The sequence below is a fragment of the Micromys minutus genome, assembly GCF_963924665.1.
Source record: "Micromys minutus genome assembly, chromosome: 18".
Taxonomy (NCBI): Eukaryota; Metazoa; Chordata; class Mammalia; order Rodentia; family Muridae; genus Micromys; species Micromys minutus.
Window position 1 is genome coordinate 26,266,464 of NC_137953.1, and position 20,684 is coordinate 26,287,147.

At 50.3% G+C, this 20,684-nt stretch overlaps 1 protein-coding gene across 2 annotated transcripts in view; it reads left to right on the forward strand.

The window, feature by feature from the left end:
* The window catches only part of CRHR2 (corticotropin releasing hormone receptor 2), a 43,313-nt gene that overhangs the window by 20,193 nt on the left and 2,436 nt on the right, over positions 1-20,684 (forward strand). The window contains exons 4-12 of one of the 2 annotated variants that reach the window (XM_080932159.1): positions 7,301-7,386; positions 8,900-9,006; positions 9,273-9,390; positions 11,588-11,741; positions 12,223-12,283; positions 13,042-13,114; positions 19,518-19,603; positions 19,792-19,927; positions 20,301-20,342. In XM_080932159.1, the coding sequence (XP_080788285.1) occupies positions 7,301-7,386; positions 8,900-9,006; positions 9,273-9,390; positions 11,588-11,741; positions 12,223-12,283; positions 13,042-13,114; positions 19,518-19,603; positions 19,792-19,927; positions 20,301-20,342 (863 nt within the window). Of the gene's footprint in view, positions 1-7,300; positions 7,387-8,896; positions 9,007-9,272; positions 9,391-11,587; positions 11,742-12,222; positions 12,284-13,041; positions 13,115-19,517; positions 19,604-19,791; positions 19,928-20,300; positions 20,343-20,684 lie in introns of both variants that reach the window. The other variant, XM_080932158.1, reaches the window with a different exon arrangement.

Genomic DNA, 20,684 nt, shown 5'->3' on the forward strand with positions numbered 1-20,684 from the left:
AAGTTCCTTGTGTGTGAGTACTGAGAGAGAGGGAAGGCAGGATAGGTTCCCCGTCACTTGAGGTGTGGAAACATAGTCGGGGAGAGAGAGCAGGTGTGGAGACTCTGGCCACCAGTACCCACAACTGTCCACGTGCCTCCAGCCACCTTGTCCTGTCACATCGGGAAGGAAAAGACCAACCATGCTCCAACATCCTTTCACTGTGTGTGGAAGGAGCCCAGGAGACAGAGAAGTCTGTCCTGAGGTGAACTAGCTGTGATGGTTGCCAAAGCCAATGGGAGGATGGAAAGTAAGCTGGAAAGGCTTCCTGGAGGAAATGTTTCACTGAGGCTGGAAGAACTGAGGCAGAGATGAGTCATGTAGAGGGTATGTGATCAGGGAAGAGGAGGACCATAGTGGTGCCACATAGTGGTGCCAATGGCCTTCATTCTTGCAAGACCCAAAGATGCTGACTGACTGTCCATAGCCCTTCTGGAAGGGTATTGCTTGATTCTCAGGATGTGCCATCTGAATCTTTGTCCAAGGTCACTGGGAACCTTAGCCTGTCCTGTTTCGGCACCATTCCTTGTCTTTCCTCCGACTGCCACCAGCAGTCTGGCGCCCAGGACCCTCCAGCACCCCAAAAGGACCTGTTCCTAGCTATGCTCAAATTCAATCACTTGGGCCCTGCTGACCACCAGCCATGCCCTGCAGATAGAAAGGTGGCACCCACGTAGTACCAGCAGAGGCAAGGGGATGCAAGGAGCCAGCTAGGATGTAGAAAGCAGCCTTAGTGCTAGGTTAGGGTTCCCTGGCGATTGGATGCCTCCTGATCTTTGTCTTAGTTCTTTTTCCCTTTTTTCATTATATTGACTTTTATAATTTCATTATTGTGTGTGGATGATGTGGGAGGTAAAGAGCACGGGCCATAGCATGCATGTGGAGATCAGGGGACAACCTGATGGAATCAGTTCTTTACATGGATTCCAGAGATCAGATCAGGTTGTCCGGCTGCCTGGACGTCTTTATGCTTTGAGCTCTCTTCCTGCCCCGTGTGTTTTCATTAGCATATGCTATTAGTATATCAGTAGGCTTTCATGGTTGTTGTTCTCATGAGGATATAAATAACTAGGCTCTGTTGTTTCTGTTCCTTCTTCTCCCTGTCCACTCTCCTGCCCCCAGCAATTCCTTCCCAATTCCATGTCATATTTATCCTTCCTTGGCCACCCCAGATCACACACCTTCCTCGACATCTCCTTCTGATCTCCTATGTCACTGTGTAGTCTGTGACCACTCTCACATTCTCTTATTTACATGTGCACAAACAATAAAAAGGACCAAATGTGACATTCTTGTCTTTCTGAGGCTGGGTCACCTTATTTAATATAATACCTTCCAGATCCATCCATTCTTCCAAAGCTGGTTTCATTTCCTTGCTATTGTTGATACTGCTTTCTTAGTTATCTTATCTGAGTGAAGAGAAGACACTGACCTCATGAAGCCATGTCAAAGTGGAGAAGGAATAGAGCTTGCATCTCCCTGTGTTCTGCAGGGAATATCAAGGGACAGCAGGAGAGGGGACCAGGCAGCAATCTGGGGCCCGGAAGGATGTGTATCCCTGTTTTAGGCATGAGGGGGACACCTCACACCATGGAGGTTGTCATTCTGGGATGGTATGGTCTCTCCACATCTTGTCTTGTAAGGAAGCAAACTACTCGCCCCACCTGAGTATGTCTGGTGTCCAAAATCTGCTAGGAGGAGGAGGCAGGCTTTGAAAGGCCACTCTGTTGTTGAGGGTGGGGCAGGGCCCTGCAGCCACAGGTCCACTTCAGTCAGTACTTTGCAAGAGCCTTCCTTTGGTTGAGAACCAGACCTATCTCTTCTCGTAATGGCTACTTGTCTTTCCTCTGGCAAACGTATCCCCTACATTGGACCTCCACGTCTGTGCTTTAGGAAGGTCCCTTTTCTCTTTCCCATCTTGGTTCCAAAATAGCCTGTGCGTCAAGGTCCCCAGATCACCACCTTTTTAGTCCCTCTTCTCAGGTTTGTATCATGGCAGACCAACAACATGGAACACAGGACGTGAGCATTGCTAGGGATGGCTGGAATGAGGAGCAGAGTTAGAGAGCCACGTGGGAGTTCTCCCATAAGGTTCCTCTCCTGGAGAAGCAGTGATGCTCACAGTGAGGTAGATCTCACTCACCCCTCCCATCCCTCCGGGACCTAGTGTGGCCACCATTAAATGGCTCAGTGTCTCCACAACTTCTCCATTGTCCCCTGTCAGTATGGGTGGCTGCCCCCACTTTGCTCAGCATGAGATGATAAAACATAATAAGAAGAAAGCCCTGTAGAACTAAGAAGCTTCGGGTCCAGTGTAGACAGTTAAAATGCAGAGAGTAGTGTCCACACAGCATAACAGCAATGGGGTGAGAATTCTATGGCCCAAGGTGCCACAGGCAAATCACTCCACTGAGGCCCTTTCCAACCCAGGGTCAGACTTAAGCAATGGCAGATTCCAAGACCTCCAGTCTAACAACCTTTCTGACCTATAACAAGTGTGAATAAGTGTGAACATCCCCAGCTTCCCAGTCTCTGGTCACCTGCTTCCTAAGGGCTATGATAAGACCAAGTGAGATGTGCAAGGGGTCCGAGATCCAGTCCATCCTGTCCTTTAGCAGCATTTGGCTGTACAGACCACTCTCTCGGGGAGGCACACCTCATTTGGGAGGCTCAGGGAACTTTCTGTTGGCATCACGACTAAGTCCCAATCGCCCATGTCTGGCTGTGCTTCCCCGGTGGGCTCTTCAACAGTTAGACACATCTTACATCGTCATTGCCCAAGCCAGGCAGTGGAGGCTAGGCTGGGAGGAGTTGGATGGGTGAAGTGGGGAAAGCTCCTTTCAGATAAACTGGCTCTATATTATCTCAGGAGGATGTGTTCCCCAGGGGAGCCCCAACCCTGGGGAACTTTCTTCCCATCTTTGATACCAAATAGACCAAAAATGGGAGAAGTTACTTTCCCCTCTTAAGTTCTCAAGGAGGTGCACTGACTCAGTTCCTAATGTGCTCCCCTCAGAGCAGCAAAGACTCTTGGGGAAGTAAAAGATGCTTCCACAGGGCTTACCATTTGAGACTTATTCCTCACCCAGGACAGGGGCTTAGACTTTGGTGACCGAAGTTCCAGCAGTGGGGTTGGCCTGTCATTGGATGTGTGAGAGATTTAGTTGCCTTCTGCATGTATATTGCTGTGGGGTGTGGTAGGGTTCAGGCATCCAAGGTTGCCAACTCTCCTTTAGGCTTGCACTGAGTCTCTATCATGTTAGGTTTCCCAGTAACCTAGGCAACGTCAGCAGCCTTGATCCATCCTCCCCGTGTGCTCAGCCCTGTTCATCACTTAAGGAAGGGTCAGAGGAGAGGGAAATGCAGACCTTGCTTTAGGAGATCTCTGCCTGGAGATGAAGGTTCCATCTGCAGGCAGCCTGTGGCCTGGGTGAGAAAGAAAGGCCTTTTAAAACAGGAATCAGCAAGATAACAATCCTATCCCAGCACGGACCAGGGAGAAGTGAACAGCTGGACCGACCCTTGGGGTGACAGACAGCCACTGTGCAAACTGCTAGAGAAACTGAACTGACCATAGACGGAACTGGCCGGAGCTCTCCAAGGTCTTCCCACCCACAGAGATAGTGATAGGCTTTGGTTTTGCTGTCCGTGGTGCTGAATGGTTCAAGCCTACTCACTGACTTTGGTAATTGTCACATTTAGCCCCTATCTCCCTACCTTCACCTGCCCTCCTTATAAGTCTTTCCAAATAGCCAATGATAACACATCTCCTTCTCCTAACACAATCTCGCTCACTATTTCTCTATATCCAACCAGTCTCTTAAATAATTTTCCCAAATGGCCACTCTGCTTTACATGGTCGCTATCTAATGAGTGAGGGTGTGAGAGATAAAGGTGGTAATAGAGAGGGTTTTTAGAAGCAGGAATTCTTGGAACCATCAGAATGGTTTCACGCTTAGCATTCACCAAAATAGAAAGGTCCACTTAGTAGACAGAGAACTTACTGAAGATCAAAGCAATGGGAATAACTTTTTTTTTTTTTTTTCTGAGAGGGGAAGCCAAAGCAAAGGGGAAAGATTTGTCCATGGTCACCTAGCCATCCAGAGACAAAATTAGAAACAGATGGTAGGTTCCCATCTCCCAGTAGGCTTCTAAATCACATCCGGTGAGCTGCTGAATGAGAAACTATTAGCAAAGTCTTGGCACCTATAATGGGGAGCGTCTGTTGCTCAATAGGCCAGTGCCACTCTGGGGATTCCCACCTGTAACATCCAGATCCTAATGCCCCTGGAAGGACACCCTGTACACCATTAACATCGATTCTCAGCAGGTGCACCTATGTTGCTGTGGTAACAGGTACCCACTGCACTCTATCCAGCTCACAGTTCCGGGCTGGACATTTAAACTCAGACTGTATGTGCCCATCCCCTGTGGTTTTAGGGGAGGAGGGAACAGGGCTCCTCCACTCTCCAAGGCTGTGCCTGAGGGCTTGGTGCCCTCATTAGTTGTAACAGACAGATCCCTGAAAGAACGGGCGCATCTGTCTTCCAGTCTTCTGGTACCCAGTATTTATAGCCAGAAACTCATCTACAGACAGCATTGGGCCCCAGAGAAAAGTCCTTTTCACTCCCACATCTCACATCTCAGACAATGATTTTGAAGGTTTAGCAAATCTAAGTCAGTTTTGATGCCGTCTACATGTCCTCAAAGTCTTGCTCCTTGGGGGAGCACACAGTGGCCCCAAATACAAACTCTGCCTACTTGTCTGTCATCAGGGAGCTTAAGTCCCAGCAGCAAAGGAAAGGACTAGATTCAAAATGACAGAGCCCACCCTGAGTCATTGCAAATGCTCTGAAATAGATCTTTTTGTTTTTCAAACCACAGATTGTGTGACAATAATGGACTGTGAAATCGATTTTGTGGGTCATGACTAGCATTTATGTACGAAACAAATAGATACATTAGCACAGAGTAGAGTGGGAAACATTATGGCTGTGGTCAAACTAAAGTTTGCTTTGTGAAACTCATGTACACACAAGGACACGTATGCACACAGTAACACAAAGATGTATGTGTTCATGGAGGCCAAGGCCAATAAAAGGTGAAGCGCCGTGTTCCAAGAAGTGAGACTCTCTAGAGGAGGTACTCAGTGGGAAAGAACGAGGGTCTCTGTTCGACAGAGCTGAGCCAGCCCCGCAGAGGAGATGGCATGGGGCTAGTTTGAGGATGAACAGGAGTTTGTTGGAGAGTAGAGAATATGCGGCTTGTCTTGTGAAGCACCATGATCTGGGCATGTGCTGAGCCCATTAAAGCAAATGTCAGCTGTGATTGAGGTGCTAGGCAACACGGGGTCCAGAGGTAGAGAAATCTTAGAATCATGACTAGAGAGTTGGACTTCATTCTTGAGAACAGTAAAGAGACACTTACTGTTTTTTTTAAGTATGCATGACATTTAATCATGGCCAGGACTACCCTTCTTACCAAGGGATGTGTCCCCTCAACATAAGAAATGTCACTGGATAAAGGAATGGGAAGGTCTTAGGAGTCTGGCTTTTTCTTCAGAGGCCATTGTCTCTTTCCTTTTATGAGTATGTTGCCTGCATGTATGTTTGTACATCATGTATGTTCTTGATTCTCAAACAGGTCAGAACCAGGTATTGGATTCCCTGGAACCTGACTTAAGGATGGTTGTGAGCCATATGGGTATTAAGCATAGAAACTCAGATCCTCTGCAAGAGCAGCCTGTGCTTGCAGCCACTGAGCCATCTCTCAACTCTTTCTGATGGGAACTGAGCCCTAGAGGCATGCCGGGGTCTCTTGCTGAATGTAGCAACCATTGTGAGGTACCACTGGCTGACTCTGGATCCTAACAAGAGTTGGATGGACCTCCTGCTGATGGGCACTGGAGGCAAAGTTTTTCAAACCCTAAATTTGAGAACTCTGTGCAATCAGAGCACTAGGTTAAAGAATAATTGGGCTAATGGAATCTCCCCCATTGTTTCCTGCTCTTTGACAAGCACTCCTTAATAATTCCTTCTCTTTGAGCTCACTGTCAGCTCAATGGAAGTGAGTTTCTAAGTAACTTAATTTTTTTTTCAGAACTCACTGCTTCCAAAAACAATCTAAAGTTTCCCCTCCAGCACTATGACTCTGTGCTCTGAGCTATTTACTTTAATTAGCTTTATATTGTATATTTAACACGAGCCAAAAAAGAAAAACCAGGAACAGCTGCCCATTAGCGAGTAAGCAGAACCCTGGTACAAATCACCCCCAAACAATGGATCGTTCGGAATTGTAATCAAAGGGGAGGTGAGCTCTAATCTAACCGTGATGCACAGCAGAGACTGGTGAAAGGCTTTGGGGGATCTCAGGGAGAAGGCACCCCTCCTGCCTGGAGGGTGTGGGGGTGAGCTTTGAATCTAGACCTCTAGACCTCAGGTTGAAAGCTGAATCTGAATATTTTTGGCCTTCACGGTTTGCCCTTGATGAAGCCTCAGCTTCTGTTTACTGGACACGGCTGCTCCAAAATGTCCTGTTGGGCACATTCAGCTTTGATGTGGGTATTGGTTCTCAGCACACATACATACACTCTGTAGTGGCATGCCAGACAGGCACAACCCTGCATCCCCAAACTTCTGTGTTACCACAGCCAGGTGGCCTGGAGGTCAAGAACACAAAACACAGAGCCAAACCTTGCCATCTTGGCAACCTCGATGCACCCCGTGCCTCAGTCTCCTCTATAGAGAAGGGATCAGAACAAAGACTGAATGGCGAGTGTAGCTGGTCCATTAGACTCAGCTAGAAGAAGACCTGGGCGGGCAAGCGCTGCTGTGTAAGTGGGAGCTATTGTGGAGATGCAAAAGCTGCTGTCAGAGAAGAGTGTGAAGCACACACGGGAAATGATGGAAGAAGGAACAGAAATTGTTTGTTGTGCTAAAAGCAGCCAATCTTCAGCCATAACCCAGGACTCACAATTGGGTCCAGTTTTGTAGCCGAGGAATGAAGAAAAGAAGCTACACAAAGAGCCAGTCAATGAGTGTGTCTGAAATGGGTTTTAGCATGCCTTTCAGCCACTGTGCGAGATAAAGCCCTGCGTGTAATTTTCATATAAATGACTCATATTAGCTTTCAGATATGCATTGTGTTTTCAGGTCCAGGGGAACTAAGGAGTGTGGACCTTATCCTGCAGGTACCAGGGAGCAGGGGAGGGTTTTTGAGGCGGGACCTCGACCTGCCTCTCAGTGGTTGGCATCTTCTCTAGGGAATGCCTACAGAGAATGCCTGGACAATGGGACCTGGGCCTCGAGGGTCAACTACTCACACTGTGAACCCATTTTGGACGACAAGGTGAGTGCCCTGCCTTCCCTACCCAGGTCCTCACAGAGCATTAGGACTCGAGCTGAATACAAAGGACCTCATGGGTAGCAAAGCCAGCCTTTGTGACACCCAGACCCCCCTTCTCTGCATCTCCTACTCTCCACAGAGTCCCCTTCCAAGAGAGGTTGGGCTGGTGGGGTGAAACACAGGGCACCGTGTAGCACGTGCTTCCTGCAGTTAATGGGCTCTGCGAGGGTGCTCTACTCCCTTCTGTTGAGCCTGACTCTCCACATCTGGCATTTTGCTCCAACCCTTCCATGAAGAAACAAGTACAACCTCACCAAGGCCATCCAAAAAGGAAGCCGGGCCTGCCTGGGCCCTGCCACCCTGCACTGGCTCTTGCTCTAAAAATGGACTCAGTACTGCCAAAGATCTAGCCTCCCTTTGCCATTGGGTTTAGTATTGTGATCCAGCTCAGGGCCCTCACATACATGCTATGCAGACACTGTCCCTTGAGCTCCACCTCCAACAAGCTGGGCTTCATTTCTGACCCAAAATGATACGACCCGACTCCATACTTCCATTTATCCACCAAGGAAGCGCTCGGCTGGTCTGAAGCCCTTCATCCAGTGAAGTGCAAATGTAGAGGACAGAACATTGGCCTCTCCCAAGAAGTGGAGCCACAGAATTCTAGCCCAGGCGTTTCACAGAGAGGCCTCAGGGGATCAAGAGGAGTACTATACAGCCTGGTAGAAAGCTCACTCTCAACAACCCTCTGGCCTTCCTCTATGCTCTCAAGGCCCTTAGGGTGGACTGACTTGTATTCCACTTGAGTAGTATTCATTGTTATGCTCGGGAACCAGTCCCAACCTACCCCTCTGGGCCTCCCATAGGTCACTGCCTCTAAGGCAGGAGGGAAGGTTGGTCCCATAGAACACATGTCATAGCTAAGGACCATCCCATCCACAATGACTGCCAGCAGAGGTCTGAGCAGAGGCTAAACCCAGTCATGGCACTGTGGAGGATCAAGTTTTTAATCTGTATCTACAGCCCTAGGGTATCTCAGAATAGCTCATGTCCAAATATGCCCCTAAAAATGCATGTTGGGAGGCCTGCCTACAGTTTTTGTGAATGTGCATATGTGTGTTGTTGAAGATTAAACCCAGGACCACATGTGCTTGACGAGAGCTGTCTATCATGGATCCTCAACTCCAGCCCTATTTATCTGTGTTTGTATGTGTATGTATGTATGTATGTATGTAGTATGTATGTAAGTATGTAGTATGTGTGTACGTATGTATGTATGTATTTGTAGGCATTAAATTGTCCAGATAGGTCCTCCTAATCTCAAGTAACTGTATTACAATCTGTGTCCCCATACTTTTGCCATTTATAGTAACAGAGCCACTGGAGGAAAGTTCTAGAAGCCTAGGGATACTTAGGGCTGTTTTTGTCCCAAGGTCAGGGCAGAAACGGCTGGAGTACCAGCCTTACTCCTACATAGCCATGCCTGTCTTCCCATGCCTGTCTGTCTGTCCAGCAGAGGAAGTATGACCTGCATTACCGAATCGCCCTCATTGTCAACTACCTGGGGCACTGTGTTTCCGTGGTGGCCCTGGTGGCCGCTTTCCTGCTTTTCCTAGTGCTGCGGTGAGTCCACCTCCACCCTGCTTTCTTCTTGACTTCGTCTGTCCCAGACATTGTCTCTTCCATTCTGGGGCCCAGGAATAAGGACCAGAAGTGGGTTTAATCCAGGCCCCAGGGCCTTTCTGAAGGGTCTTGAAGACCACGAGGGAGGCCTTGGGCTCTGGTCCAGCCCCACCCTCATCCCAGGCTTTCCCAGCTGGTCCTTATCTTGCTGACCTCCAGCCCAAGCCCCAGATGAACCTGGCTGACTCTCACCTGGGCCTCTACAGGAGTATTCGCTGCCTGCGGAATGTGATTCACTGGAACCTCATCACCACCTTCATCCTGAGGAACATCTCCTGGTTCCTGCTGCAGCTCATCGACCACGAAGTGCATGAGGGCAATGAGGTCACTTCTGGGAGCCTCAGACTCGGGGGTGCCTGTCTTGCTGCCTGTCGGTTCCTAGTCTGTCTCATGGAGTAACCCACCCTGGGTCAGGCCTTGGGGGTTGCTCCCAGCTAATGCTAGCACCACGTTTCCTGCCCCCTGCCCCCTACCCTCTGCCCCCTGTTCATATTCAAATCCAGATACCTTATAGGAAAGGAGTGGGTATTAACCTCTATCAAGAGGTTTCTTGCTTCATTTTCAGTGAAGAACTAAAGAGATTTCCCTTCCGCAGACATGAAAGTGAAGCTCAGAGTGGTAAAGGTTTCATTGTTGGTGTGGTGTATCTACTCCATGGCCCCAGATATTAGGTGTCCACCCTGGATTTGTGTCAACTGTTAGTGCAAAGTGTCCAAGTCACTGTAAAACTGAACCTGGAAGAGGGTCAGCTCCATTCTCTGACTTACCCCATAGAGGTCTCAGTTGTCTTTGGCTGACCTGACCCTCAACACACACATACACACACACACACACACACACACACACACACACACACACACACACACATACACACACACACACACACACACACACACACACACACGTGCTTGCGCATTCACACATGCACGAGTGCTGAGTTCATCCTTAACTCAGCCTGGCCTGAAACCTACCTTAGGGCCCTGTCTCTGGGCCAAGCCAGTGTAATGAGGTGTCAGGTAAGTGCCAGCCTCAGTCTTGGCTGGTACTAATGGGACTGCACCTCACCTGGGGGGAAAAAAGACAGCTTTAGTATTTGGAGTTCATAACCTCCCACCCACCACAACTCTCTAAAACAAAGGAAACCAAATGGACCCAGGGCCAAGGATAGAGCTGTAGGGACAGAGCTATGGGGCAGTTAGCAGCTTAGCCTAGGAGCAGTACCCAGCGACCAGATAGCTAAGCCACACAGGGAGGAAGTAGGCTGCCCAGGGCTCCCCTCACCCAGCTGGATGCTGTCTCCACATCCTCCACATACTAGCATTGACTGTAAGACAACCCTGGGAGGAAGCCACAGATATGGAAGCCCATGGCTTGGACCCTGGCTCAGAGGGGTCACGTGTGACTCTGGGTCAGTGCCTGTTCTCCCTACATCCATGCTTGGGAGTGTCTCCTCACTCAGAGGAACAGGGACAGGTCCAGCTGATAGGTCACACAGTAGGGGTCCTGAGCACAGCCCCCATTAAACTCTCCTTTACTCTCACCGATGGGTAAGGTGACTACCTCAGGGCTTAGAAAAGTGCCTGGATTTGTAGAGGCCTCAAAATTTGCGAGAGCCTCCCGTCATGAGCCAGCAGGAGCCCCCCTGTCCTAACACCTCAACAGCCCCACCCTCCTCTCTGGCTTGTTTCTCTCACATTTTTTGGTGGTGATGGTGGTGGTGGTTTTGGTTTTCAGTTTTTTAGCTTTTTTTTTTGGTTTGGTTTTTGTTTTGGTTTGGTTTTTGGTTTTTTGAGACAGGGTTTCTCTGTGTAACCCTCATTGCTCTGAAACTCACTCTGTAGACCAGGCTAGCCTCAAAATCAGAGATCTGCCTGTCTCTGCCTCCAAAATACTGGGATTAAAGGCATGAGCTACCATGCCTGGTTTGTTTTCTTCCTTTTTAAGAGAAAGTTCAAAGTCTATCCCTAAGTGAAGCCCAGTCTGACTATCTCTGTAGCCAAAAGGACACTGAAAACAGTGTTCAGCCCCAGTCATCTGGCAGAAAGCCAACCACTGTCTCTTTCTAGACTGACAAGAGACATCTGACAGTGTGAGGCAGGGCTGGAATCCCAGCTACTTGGGAAACCGAGAAATATTTCTAGAAGTTCTGAGCAAACCTGTGCTACATAGTGAATTCATAGACAGCCTGGGCAATTTATTGAGACCCTATTAGAACATAAAAATATGTTCAAATGTCTTACAAAGCTAGGGCTGTAGGCTCAGTGATAGGGTGCCTGCCTAGGGGGTGGGAGGCCCTGTGTTCCATTCCTTACACCACATAAGCAAAGGGGGACTGAAGAGGTTGGGGAGGAGAGGAGGTCAGAGGAGCTGTCCGGAAGTGAAGGTGGGAGGCTGAGCTACCCCACCGGGAGTTGGGCATTTGGAACCCTTTCCTTGAGTCTCAAAGTTCAAGGTCCTGTGGTTACCCGTGGGACCTGCTGCCCCAGAAATCGCTCACCACCCCACCCCACCCCACACGCAGGTCTGGTGCCGCTGCATCACCGCCATCTTCAACTACTTTGTGGTCACCAACTTCTTCTGGATGTTTGTGGAGGGCTGTTACCTGCACACGGCCATTGTCATGACATACTCCACGGAGCACCTGCGCAAGTGGCTCTTCCTCTTCATTGGATGGTGTGAGGGTCCCTGGGCAGGAGGACCTCCTGGGAAAGGGGCACTGTTGACAAAATCTGTTCCCCGCCCTTCATCTCAAGGCCAAGGACTAGAACCCAGCCTGCCTTGCCCCTTCCCATGCAAACCCCAGCCACCGCCCCCATGCAGTCTTGACCAATGCCCGAGTACAGCTCTGCCCGCCACCCCTGCGCCATCTCAGGATGCATCCGCTTCCACCATTCTGCCCCCCAAATCTCCAGAAGTCATTCCAGAAAGCCTTCCTCCTACCCAAGGTGACCGGTCCAAAGACACTTGTCCACTACACCATGCTCTGCTTGGCAAGGATGGCTGAGAGTTGGGGCAGGAGCTGGGTCAAGCACCGTAGGGTCACAGGTGGCCTGTGGTTGGAAGACCCAAAACAATCCCGGGCCCCTGTAATGTCCTGACTACAAGAGGGTGTTTATACATGTGTCCATCCCCTGTAGCATGTGTCTCTCCTTTCAGGCATACCCTGCCCCATCATTGTCGCCTGGGCAGTTGGCAAGCTCTACTATGAGAACGAACAGTAAGTGGGACAGGCTGGCCTGGGGGCTTTTGAAAACCCAGGTGGCAGCAATTCCCCTTGGGGTCACAGGGGCAAGAGGTGGTAGTTGGCGTTTAAGTAGGGTCACGTTTAAGGACCTTAGCATGAGGAAAGCCTCACAAAGACAAAAGATGCTCAGGAAGTGGAGAGTTGCCTCTGTCGGTGATGAGCTTCCTCTCAAGGGTGTTCAAACAGAGATGGTTGTCTGAGACTGAGCTGCACTGGATGAACCTCTGTTGGAAGAGCCAGAAACTTAGCCCAACTTCTGGCTCTTTCTTCCGGGTCCCAAAGCATCTTCAGCTGTCAGCGAACCTGGCCAGGCAGTAGGCACCTTCCATAGTTTGCAGCTCAGCTCAAAGGGCTTGTGCCCAGGGCTGAAGAAGATCCCACATCCACACCTGCAGCTCTGTGCCATGAGTTTCTGGCACAGGTTCTACAAACAGCAGGTGACGTGGGCCAGCCAGCCCATAGACCAGTGAAGAAGAACCCAGCTCTTCCTTGGTTCCTATACCTGCTACATGCCTAGTCCTAGATGCTCCACTCCAGCCCCTGCCCCAGGCAAACCCTGAGGCTGGCTCCACCAGATACAACAAAAAACAGGGCCTTGCTAGGGTACTTAGTGCGTGTAGCTATCAACCAAGCACTGCCCTGGAGACTGGGGCTCAGGAGGGGTCACACAAGAGAGACCTGGTTCTGAGTTGAGTATCAGAATCTATCTCAGCCACCCTATCTTTTTGCAGGTGCTGGTTTGGCAAGGAACCTGGAGACTTAGTGGACTACATCTACCAGGGCCCCATCATCCTCGTGCTCTTGGTAAGTCTTTTGTGGATTAATGGGCTGCGACACTAGAAGCATAGCAAGAGAGCCACCCAGGCAGAGGTACTGTCAAAGACCTGGCCTAGGCAACACCCTGTACCCATTCCGTACTGCGCCTGTGCACTGCCCGCTGGCTTTCCTATGGGCTCTGCCCCGTGGTACTGCGCCTGTGCACTGCCCGCTGGCTCTCCTATGGGCTCTGCCCGTGGTACTGCGCCTGTGCACTGCCCGCTGGCTCTCCTATGGGCTCTGCCCGTGGTACTGCGCCTGTGCACTGCCCGCTGGTTCTCCTGTGGGCTCTGCCCGTGGTACTGCGCCTGTGCACTGCCCGCTGGCTCTCCTATGGGCTCTGCCTGTGGTACTGCGCCTGTGCACTTTCTTTGCTCCAGACTTTCTTTGCTATTGTCATTAGGTGCAGAAATGGTCTGTCTGGTTGGCTTTAGCGCCTTCCCGGGTCATATGTTTGTTGTCAGGTCCAGTATGAGACAGAAAGGTAGGCAAGCTGGCAAAGCGGCAGGTGAGCCAGCTTCTGTTCAACACAGAGCTCAGTTCCTCTGCCCCCCCCCCCCTCCGAACAGCCTCTAGGGCCCCGCCCACCGCCCTCAGGCCCGCAGTAGATTCGAGAATGCGGTGTAATGAGCAATTGTTCCTAGGCCAGCTCCCCGCCCTTTGCCAAGTGTATTCACATCTAAGATATAATTGCCACCACATACTTAATGCACAACAAGCTTTAATTAAGATGGAGTTTAAGTAATGGCTGCATTCTGGGGGGGGGGAGGAAGAGCCCATTATATATCATACATTAAAAATCATATTAGAAAAGCCCCATAAGAAATTGGCATTTATATAAGGTTTATTTTAGGCTTCTGTGAGTACCAGCTCTCTTAAAGGGCCACGGAGCCCTCCTCTTGCGCAGAGCAGGTGCCTATCGAGTCTTTCTTTGTCTACCATGGCGACAAGTACTTCATCTCTTCCGTCCCCTGAGGCTTGCTCTCCTGTGCCGATTGGAGTCACTGGATCCCATCTTTGGCATGTCCTTGATGGACATCAGCGGAAGATGACTAGGAAGGTTTTCCACCCGCCTTCAGGGCTCCACTCCCTTAGGCAGAGGCTGCTCTTTGTCAGCAGTGAGGGAAGGACTGTCCTTGGACTAGCAGCTGCAGTGACTCACTCACCCCTCAGTGTGAATGAAAACCTCCCAGCCAGCTGCCAGGAGCTTGTGTAAAGGACCGTGGTTTCTGATCAACCTGGGACCCAGCCAAGGAAGGCCGGCCTGGACGAGACCCAAAGGCTTGGGAATGAGCTCCAGCCTCACACTGTTGTCCAGGTATGAGGGAGTCATAAAGAAGTGAAGGAGCAATTGGGGGTCCAGTTCCCGACTGCCCAGGTATACCCCTTTCTCTCTGACTGCACACCCCCTTCCTTTGCTATAAGCCAGCTACTTATACTAGCAGAAGTTCCCAGGATCCGAGCTGAGCCCTCCAATGGGTTCTGTTCCCAGCACACATTTGCTACATAGGAGAAATGATCCTGCCCATTGCAGAGATTAAACCCAAGGTTACAGGCACAATTAGTGGAGCTGAGCCCCAGGGTCTAGTCTCCTGCTCATCACTCCTGCTCTCTAGAGGGTTTCTGGATTCTGTGGGAAGCCTGACCACTACCTTGTGGCTATTGTGAAAGAAGTATGTTTGTTCATTAAAACTGGCACATGGCTTCATAGCCACTATTGTCTCTCTGCACCAAACTTCAAGACAAGTCTGTGGTTATCTGTGTTGGGCAGATGAGGAAGCAAAATCTGTAGTTAGTGGTTTGCCTAGGGCCACAAAAGTGCAGGTGAAGCCATGTGGATTTGAACCTGGAGACCCACACTTAAAGCCAGGAGTTCCCTAGAGGTTGTCTCGGGACTCACAGCAGATTACAAGAGGGGCTAGGCAGGAGAGCAAACCCAGTCAGGGTTGGTTACTACCATGACAAGCAGCCTTGGTCTCAACCTGGTTCCTTGGAAGAGCTGTGTATAAAGGTCTTAGACATGTCTCTTTGAGGGTGGGGGAGCCTGTCCTATTTATCTTCCCAGGATGTTGCCTCGGGACTAACTCTCCACACCTTCAGTCTACCCCATTTTCACGAAGAACCAGCCCTATGACACTAGAGAAAGCCTCAGGCTGAGCACTGTTCCCTGTAAGTGCTCTTGGGCCCAAAGGGTATAGACTAGACATCTACACTACGTGACACTAAGGTCTGACTGACACTGGGCTCTGTGACTCATGAACAGTGAGTGCTTACTCTCCACGCCTCCCCAAAGTACCCACAGCTTTTGGCCGTACCTGTTCCTAATGTAGATGCCTGAGGCCTTAGCCTGCTCCAGCAACATATGCATGTAACAACATCCAGGGGCCTTGGCTGTGCACATCTGGGGCCCTGAATATAACATCAGGTGTGAACAGCTGCTGGGAGCGGAAGTGTGCTATCAGAGCTCCTGGCCTGTCCCAGCCTGCTCCCTGTACGTAGTGATGCATCTGTTGAGGACTAATCTCCCAGGGGTGTCCATCCTGAAGGGTCCCAGGTTTTATAGATCCACGGAGAGCAGACAGGTGTGGCCCAGAGAGCCACAAGATGAGTAAGAAACAAAAGGAAGAGGCGAGCCCAAAGCTTTGAAGGACCTGCTCAGAACCTAGAGAAGCCTCCAAGGCGGTGGGGCGACCAGCTTAAAGATGGCAGGAGCCAAGTCTGAAGCTCATAGAGAGATGAATCAAAGTCACCTGTTCTGTTATCTGGCCTTCTTTCCTGCCTCCCACGTTGTTCCCTGACCCCCTCTCAGCCTGTGCTTTGTACTTTCTCTGCCTTGGATTATGGTGGCAGGCAGGGCTGTTCCCTGTGCCATATGGGCTGTACTTTCTGACTTTATGGAGTGAACCCGAGGGAATTCTGGCTGGTGCCATGCCTTCCCAATATGGTCCATGGATGCTTTATGGGGTGAATGTGAGGACTAGGGGGCTCGGATATATGCTAGTACCCTGGACTCTTCCTCAACAGGCACACAAAGCTTCCAGAGGGCAGGCCATTAATGGGAGGGGAGGAAACAGCTGAATGTGAAAGAGAGGCCAGCTCCCGTCTGCCTACATTTTCTTAACCCCTGTAGGAGCAAAGTGTAGAGGCTGGGCGAAAGAGGCTGCTGAAGCCAGCCCTGCTGCCTTTGGCTTGACAGATCAGTCTATTGCACCTGTGTATCTGTAAAGCATGGCTTGTGATGGGGCCCGCCAGTCAAAGAGAATGTGGCTTGAGGAATAGCTGTGTAGTGCTTGGGACTGAGCTCGGAACGATGTGCACATTATCTCTTCATTGTTGAGCTCTGGGCAGGGATAGGCTTCCCCAGGCCTGTCCTGTCGCAGGATAATACAGACTGAAATGCTCACACTGTGGGAGTCAAGACAAGAGCTCCTCCATGGTGGAAAAGTTCTTCTCACACGGTTGCTGCCTTGATCCCCAGAACCATCTTCCAGACCCAGGTCCTCTCTGGATCTGGTTCCCACTTGACTGAGCTCCTGAGAAGCAAATGGAATGCAAATGTCTGTGGCACCGAGTCACCAATGTTGGGGCCGTGGAAAGAAAAGACTTCTCCATGAGAACTTCTTAGGGGAGCTAGCCTACCTGTACACCCCAACCGTCCCAGAATGCAGCCATGTGGGCTACCTTAAGAACATTCCAGAATGGGTGGAAGTGTCCCTCCAGGGAATTGTTGAAGGACTTGGATTTTCCTGTGTGGGTTTCCACCCACTGGAGCTGGTCTTGATTCCCACAAGCAGAATTACTCTGGCCCCAACAGTGGCTGGCTTCTTCACCCCAATACCATTCTAGTCTTTCCTGGTCTGGTGTCTGACTGGATGCTTTCCACTTTCAGAGCTTACGCTGTCACCGTTTCTCAGCTTGTTTATTTGTGTGCCATTTCTCCAGCCTTTTCTGAGTCCCTGTGAAAAACACAGTCCTTTCCCATCAGAGACTAGGCCATATCTCTGTGAGCAGACACTGTGCCTACTTGTCCACATGCCTTTCACCAATGCCCCAGCTCAGAGGCTGGCATGGAAAAACAATTGGTTGAACCAGTTGGACAACGTATGTGTAGAATGGTTCATTGAGAAACTGGCATGTTTTGCTTTGGGGTGTAGGTAGAGTCTAAGAAGGAGTGCTGAAAAGTTTAGTATGGTCTGCAGTGGTCAGAGCGCTCTCTGGAGAGAGGGGACGTTTTCCAGGGTGGGGCTGATGCAGGCACTATAAAGAGGGAGGCTGGGGAATGAGCTCAGAAAGAAAGGGTAGCTTCCAGGGGGCACAAAGTCAGGTGGGGTAGCCTGTCAGTGAAAGGGGAGGGCAGGGTCTCCTAGACACTCCATATCAACCACTTTTCCCGACACCTCCATGACAGAGAACAGGGCCCTGAAGCCAAGAGGTGCTTAGTGACTGCTGGGTACTTGGGTTGGTGGGTGGGCGGATGGGTGGGCGGATGGATGGATGGATGGGTGGAAAGTGAATGAAGTATTTGATGGGAGGGTGGTTGGATAGATGGATGACTATTTGGTAGGTCAGTGGAGAGATGAGCCATTTGGGTAGACAATTGGATTAACCAGTTAGGGAATTGAATAATATTCAATGCAAGAAATATTTGTAGAAACGAATCTCTTTTTATTGCAATAGTCTCTACTCTCAGAGACGTCCCAAAGACCTGGAGAAAGAACAAGAACTTGTGTTACCGGTTAACTTTAAAGCTGTTGTAGAAGTGTTAACCAGCCCATGACAGTTTTTTGTACACGCTTAAGAACTTTATTGTTCAATTTTCACAATGGTTGTGTAAGGAAGACTGATACAGATGTCTCTCTCCCCTAGACCATGTTGATGACACTTACGATATATTTTCGTTCCACACCACAGTGATTTGTCCCCGATGACCTTTGGCCCTTTCCAACCACATTTGTGTGTGTGTGTGTGTGTTTTTGTTGTTGTTGTTGTTGTTGCAATTGCAGTTTTCCCTTTGCATTATATTGTTTTGACAACTGTAATTTGAGTCAGATCTGAAAGAGGTCCAGAATAAAATATATTTTAATATTTTGAAAAAAAAAAAACACAAAGAACTTGTGTTACCATAGGCTAGGTGAGCCTTGAGAGAAAGCAGGCAGCGGGCCAAGAGCAGCCTGTTGCCTCCTCCCAGCTGTCTGTGGGCTCCCTGGGCTACATTCTGCACATGACTGTGAGAGAGCAGAGGCTGCAGGGAGCCCGAGTTCTTCAGCTCCTCTACTGTCCAGCTTGGGGACAGTCGACTACAAGTCGATACATACTGATGTCCCTTACTCCTTGCCACAAATCTATATGTAGTGTGGGAGAATTAGAAGGGCTGGCTCAATCCATGGAAGCAATGGATTTTTCTAGGCGGAGACTGAGGGGGGGGGGTGCGTGTTGTGTCTCCACACAGACAGACCAGCAGACATCTCTAGGCTAATTAGGTGTCTCCTACCCTATGAACACTTTCTGGGGAAAGAGTCCCAACAGGCATGTGCACATCTCATTCCCATTTGCCTGCACTTAGCTGTACATAAAGAGAAATGCAGGCACAGTGTTTCCCAATAGACACATACACATGGTTGCACAAGACCTACTCTGAGACAAATATATATCACAGTCATAGAGAATGGCATACATGGAGGGACAGCAGAACCACAGGGGCCAGCTGATCAATTTACTGACCCTCGAGATCCCCCTCGGAGCTCAAGAGACACTGGGGAGCCACAGAGACCAATGCTGCAGGAAGCTGACTCAGGAGCCAGCAGAGCCATGGCGATCAGAGATGGGAGTGTCTTTGATGTTAGGGGAAAACACCAAATGAAGATAAATTAGTCCTTTCCCAGTGCTACTGGGCAGCCCATTCATCTTCCTTGCCCGTGGGTGTCTGAAGGCTTAGGAGCGCCTAGGAGAAAGTAGTAGAGACTAATCACTCCATCTGGCCCATGTCCCCTCCTCCACGGCCGAGCTGAAAGGACCTTTGACCAACCTAGAGCCGGTGACAGTTTGAGGGCCTCTGGGATCCTCTACCACTAAGTAGGGACCCTGTGACCAAGAGAGGTAGAGCAGAGATCGAGGGTGTGGTTCTGTTAGTCTTGGAGCAAGGCAGGGGTTGAGATTCTCAGTAGTGACCCCAGAGGAGTTACATCTTCTCTCACTCATCTTCTTTACAAGCTGCCCGGCCCACGGGTGGAGAGCAGACCCTGGAGTCAATGGCTAGGAAGGAGCAAACTATGGGTGACCCAAGAAGGTGCCTGGTGCTGGAGCTTGTGTCTAGGAGGCAGGTGTCAGGGATTCTGTTCCCCAGCCCGCCCCCACTACACACCTTCCAGTGTCCCTCTCCGCTTTCTTCCAGATCAATTTTGTATTTCTGTTCAACATCGTCAGGATTCTGATGACAAAATTACGAGCATCCACCACATCTGAGACAGTCCAGTACAGGTACGGAAATGCCTGGACACCTTGACTTGGCAGGCAAGGAAGAAGCGAGAGGATACTCTCACTGGAGCCCTTGGGGTCCTGACCCCTAGAGTCGCTTAAGCAAAGCAGGGTACCCCGTCTTCCCCCTTGCGTGTGTCCTGCCTATGGTTGAGCTCGGGTGTGCCCTCACCCTCTTGCTTCCCATCCAGGAAGGCAGTGAAGGCCACCCTGGTCCTTCTCCCCCTGTTGGGCATCACCTACATGCTCTTCTTTGTCAATCCTGGAGAGGACGACCTGTCACAGATTGTGTTCATCTACTTCAACTCTTTCCTGCAGTCCTTCCAGGTAGGCACCCCAGCAGCAGCGCAGCACCTCCCAGACCCGGAAGCTAACACTGAGCCGCCACACTAGGATCAGTTACACGAGCACCGAGACACAAGTGCTTGCACATCCAGAACTCCATTGGGCCCCAGATGCTGACCAGGCTACTCTGGTTTGCATTAACCCCCCCCCCCATCCTGGGGTTTAACTGTCTTAGCGTTTCTGAGAACACCTAGGACAAGCTCAGGATGTTGAGGCAAGAGATTGCACCAATGTAGAACAGATCCTGGTGTAACTGTATCCTAGGAAGTGTGCCCCAGCCATCCTGTGTCCTGCCACACCTCCAACTGGTATGACCCCTCAGCAGATGCCTGACATCTCCTTTCTTTCTTTCTAGGGCTTCTTCGTGTCTGTTTTCTATTGCTTCTTCAATGGAGAGGTAGGAGACAGGGCCTTTGGGGTGGTCTAGGGGCTCAGGTCTCTTAGATTGCACTCCCATGTGGTCCAGTCAAGCAGCCCAGCCTTTCAGAAGAGCTTCATTGCTGGTTCTTCTCAACTCCATCTGACAGGAGATGGGGTTTAGGGAAGCAGAGCCAGTTTAGGTCAAATGCAGAAGCCAGAAATAACATGTCTGAGCTCAGTGTATGCCCTCAGAGCCAGAGAGTGAGGTCCCCAGATAGCAGGGCCTGTGGAAGCCAGATATTGGGGATGACAGAGGGAAGGAAGTTTCAAGAAAATGTGAGGTGGTGTATTCCATCCAGACAGCAGAGGAACACCCGGC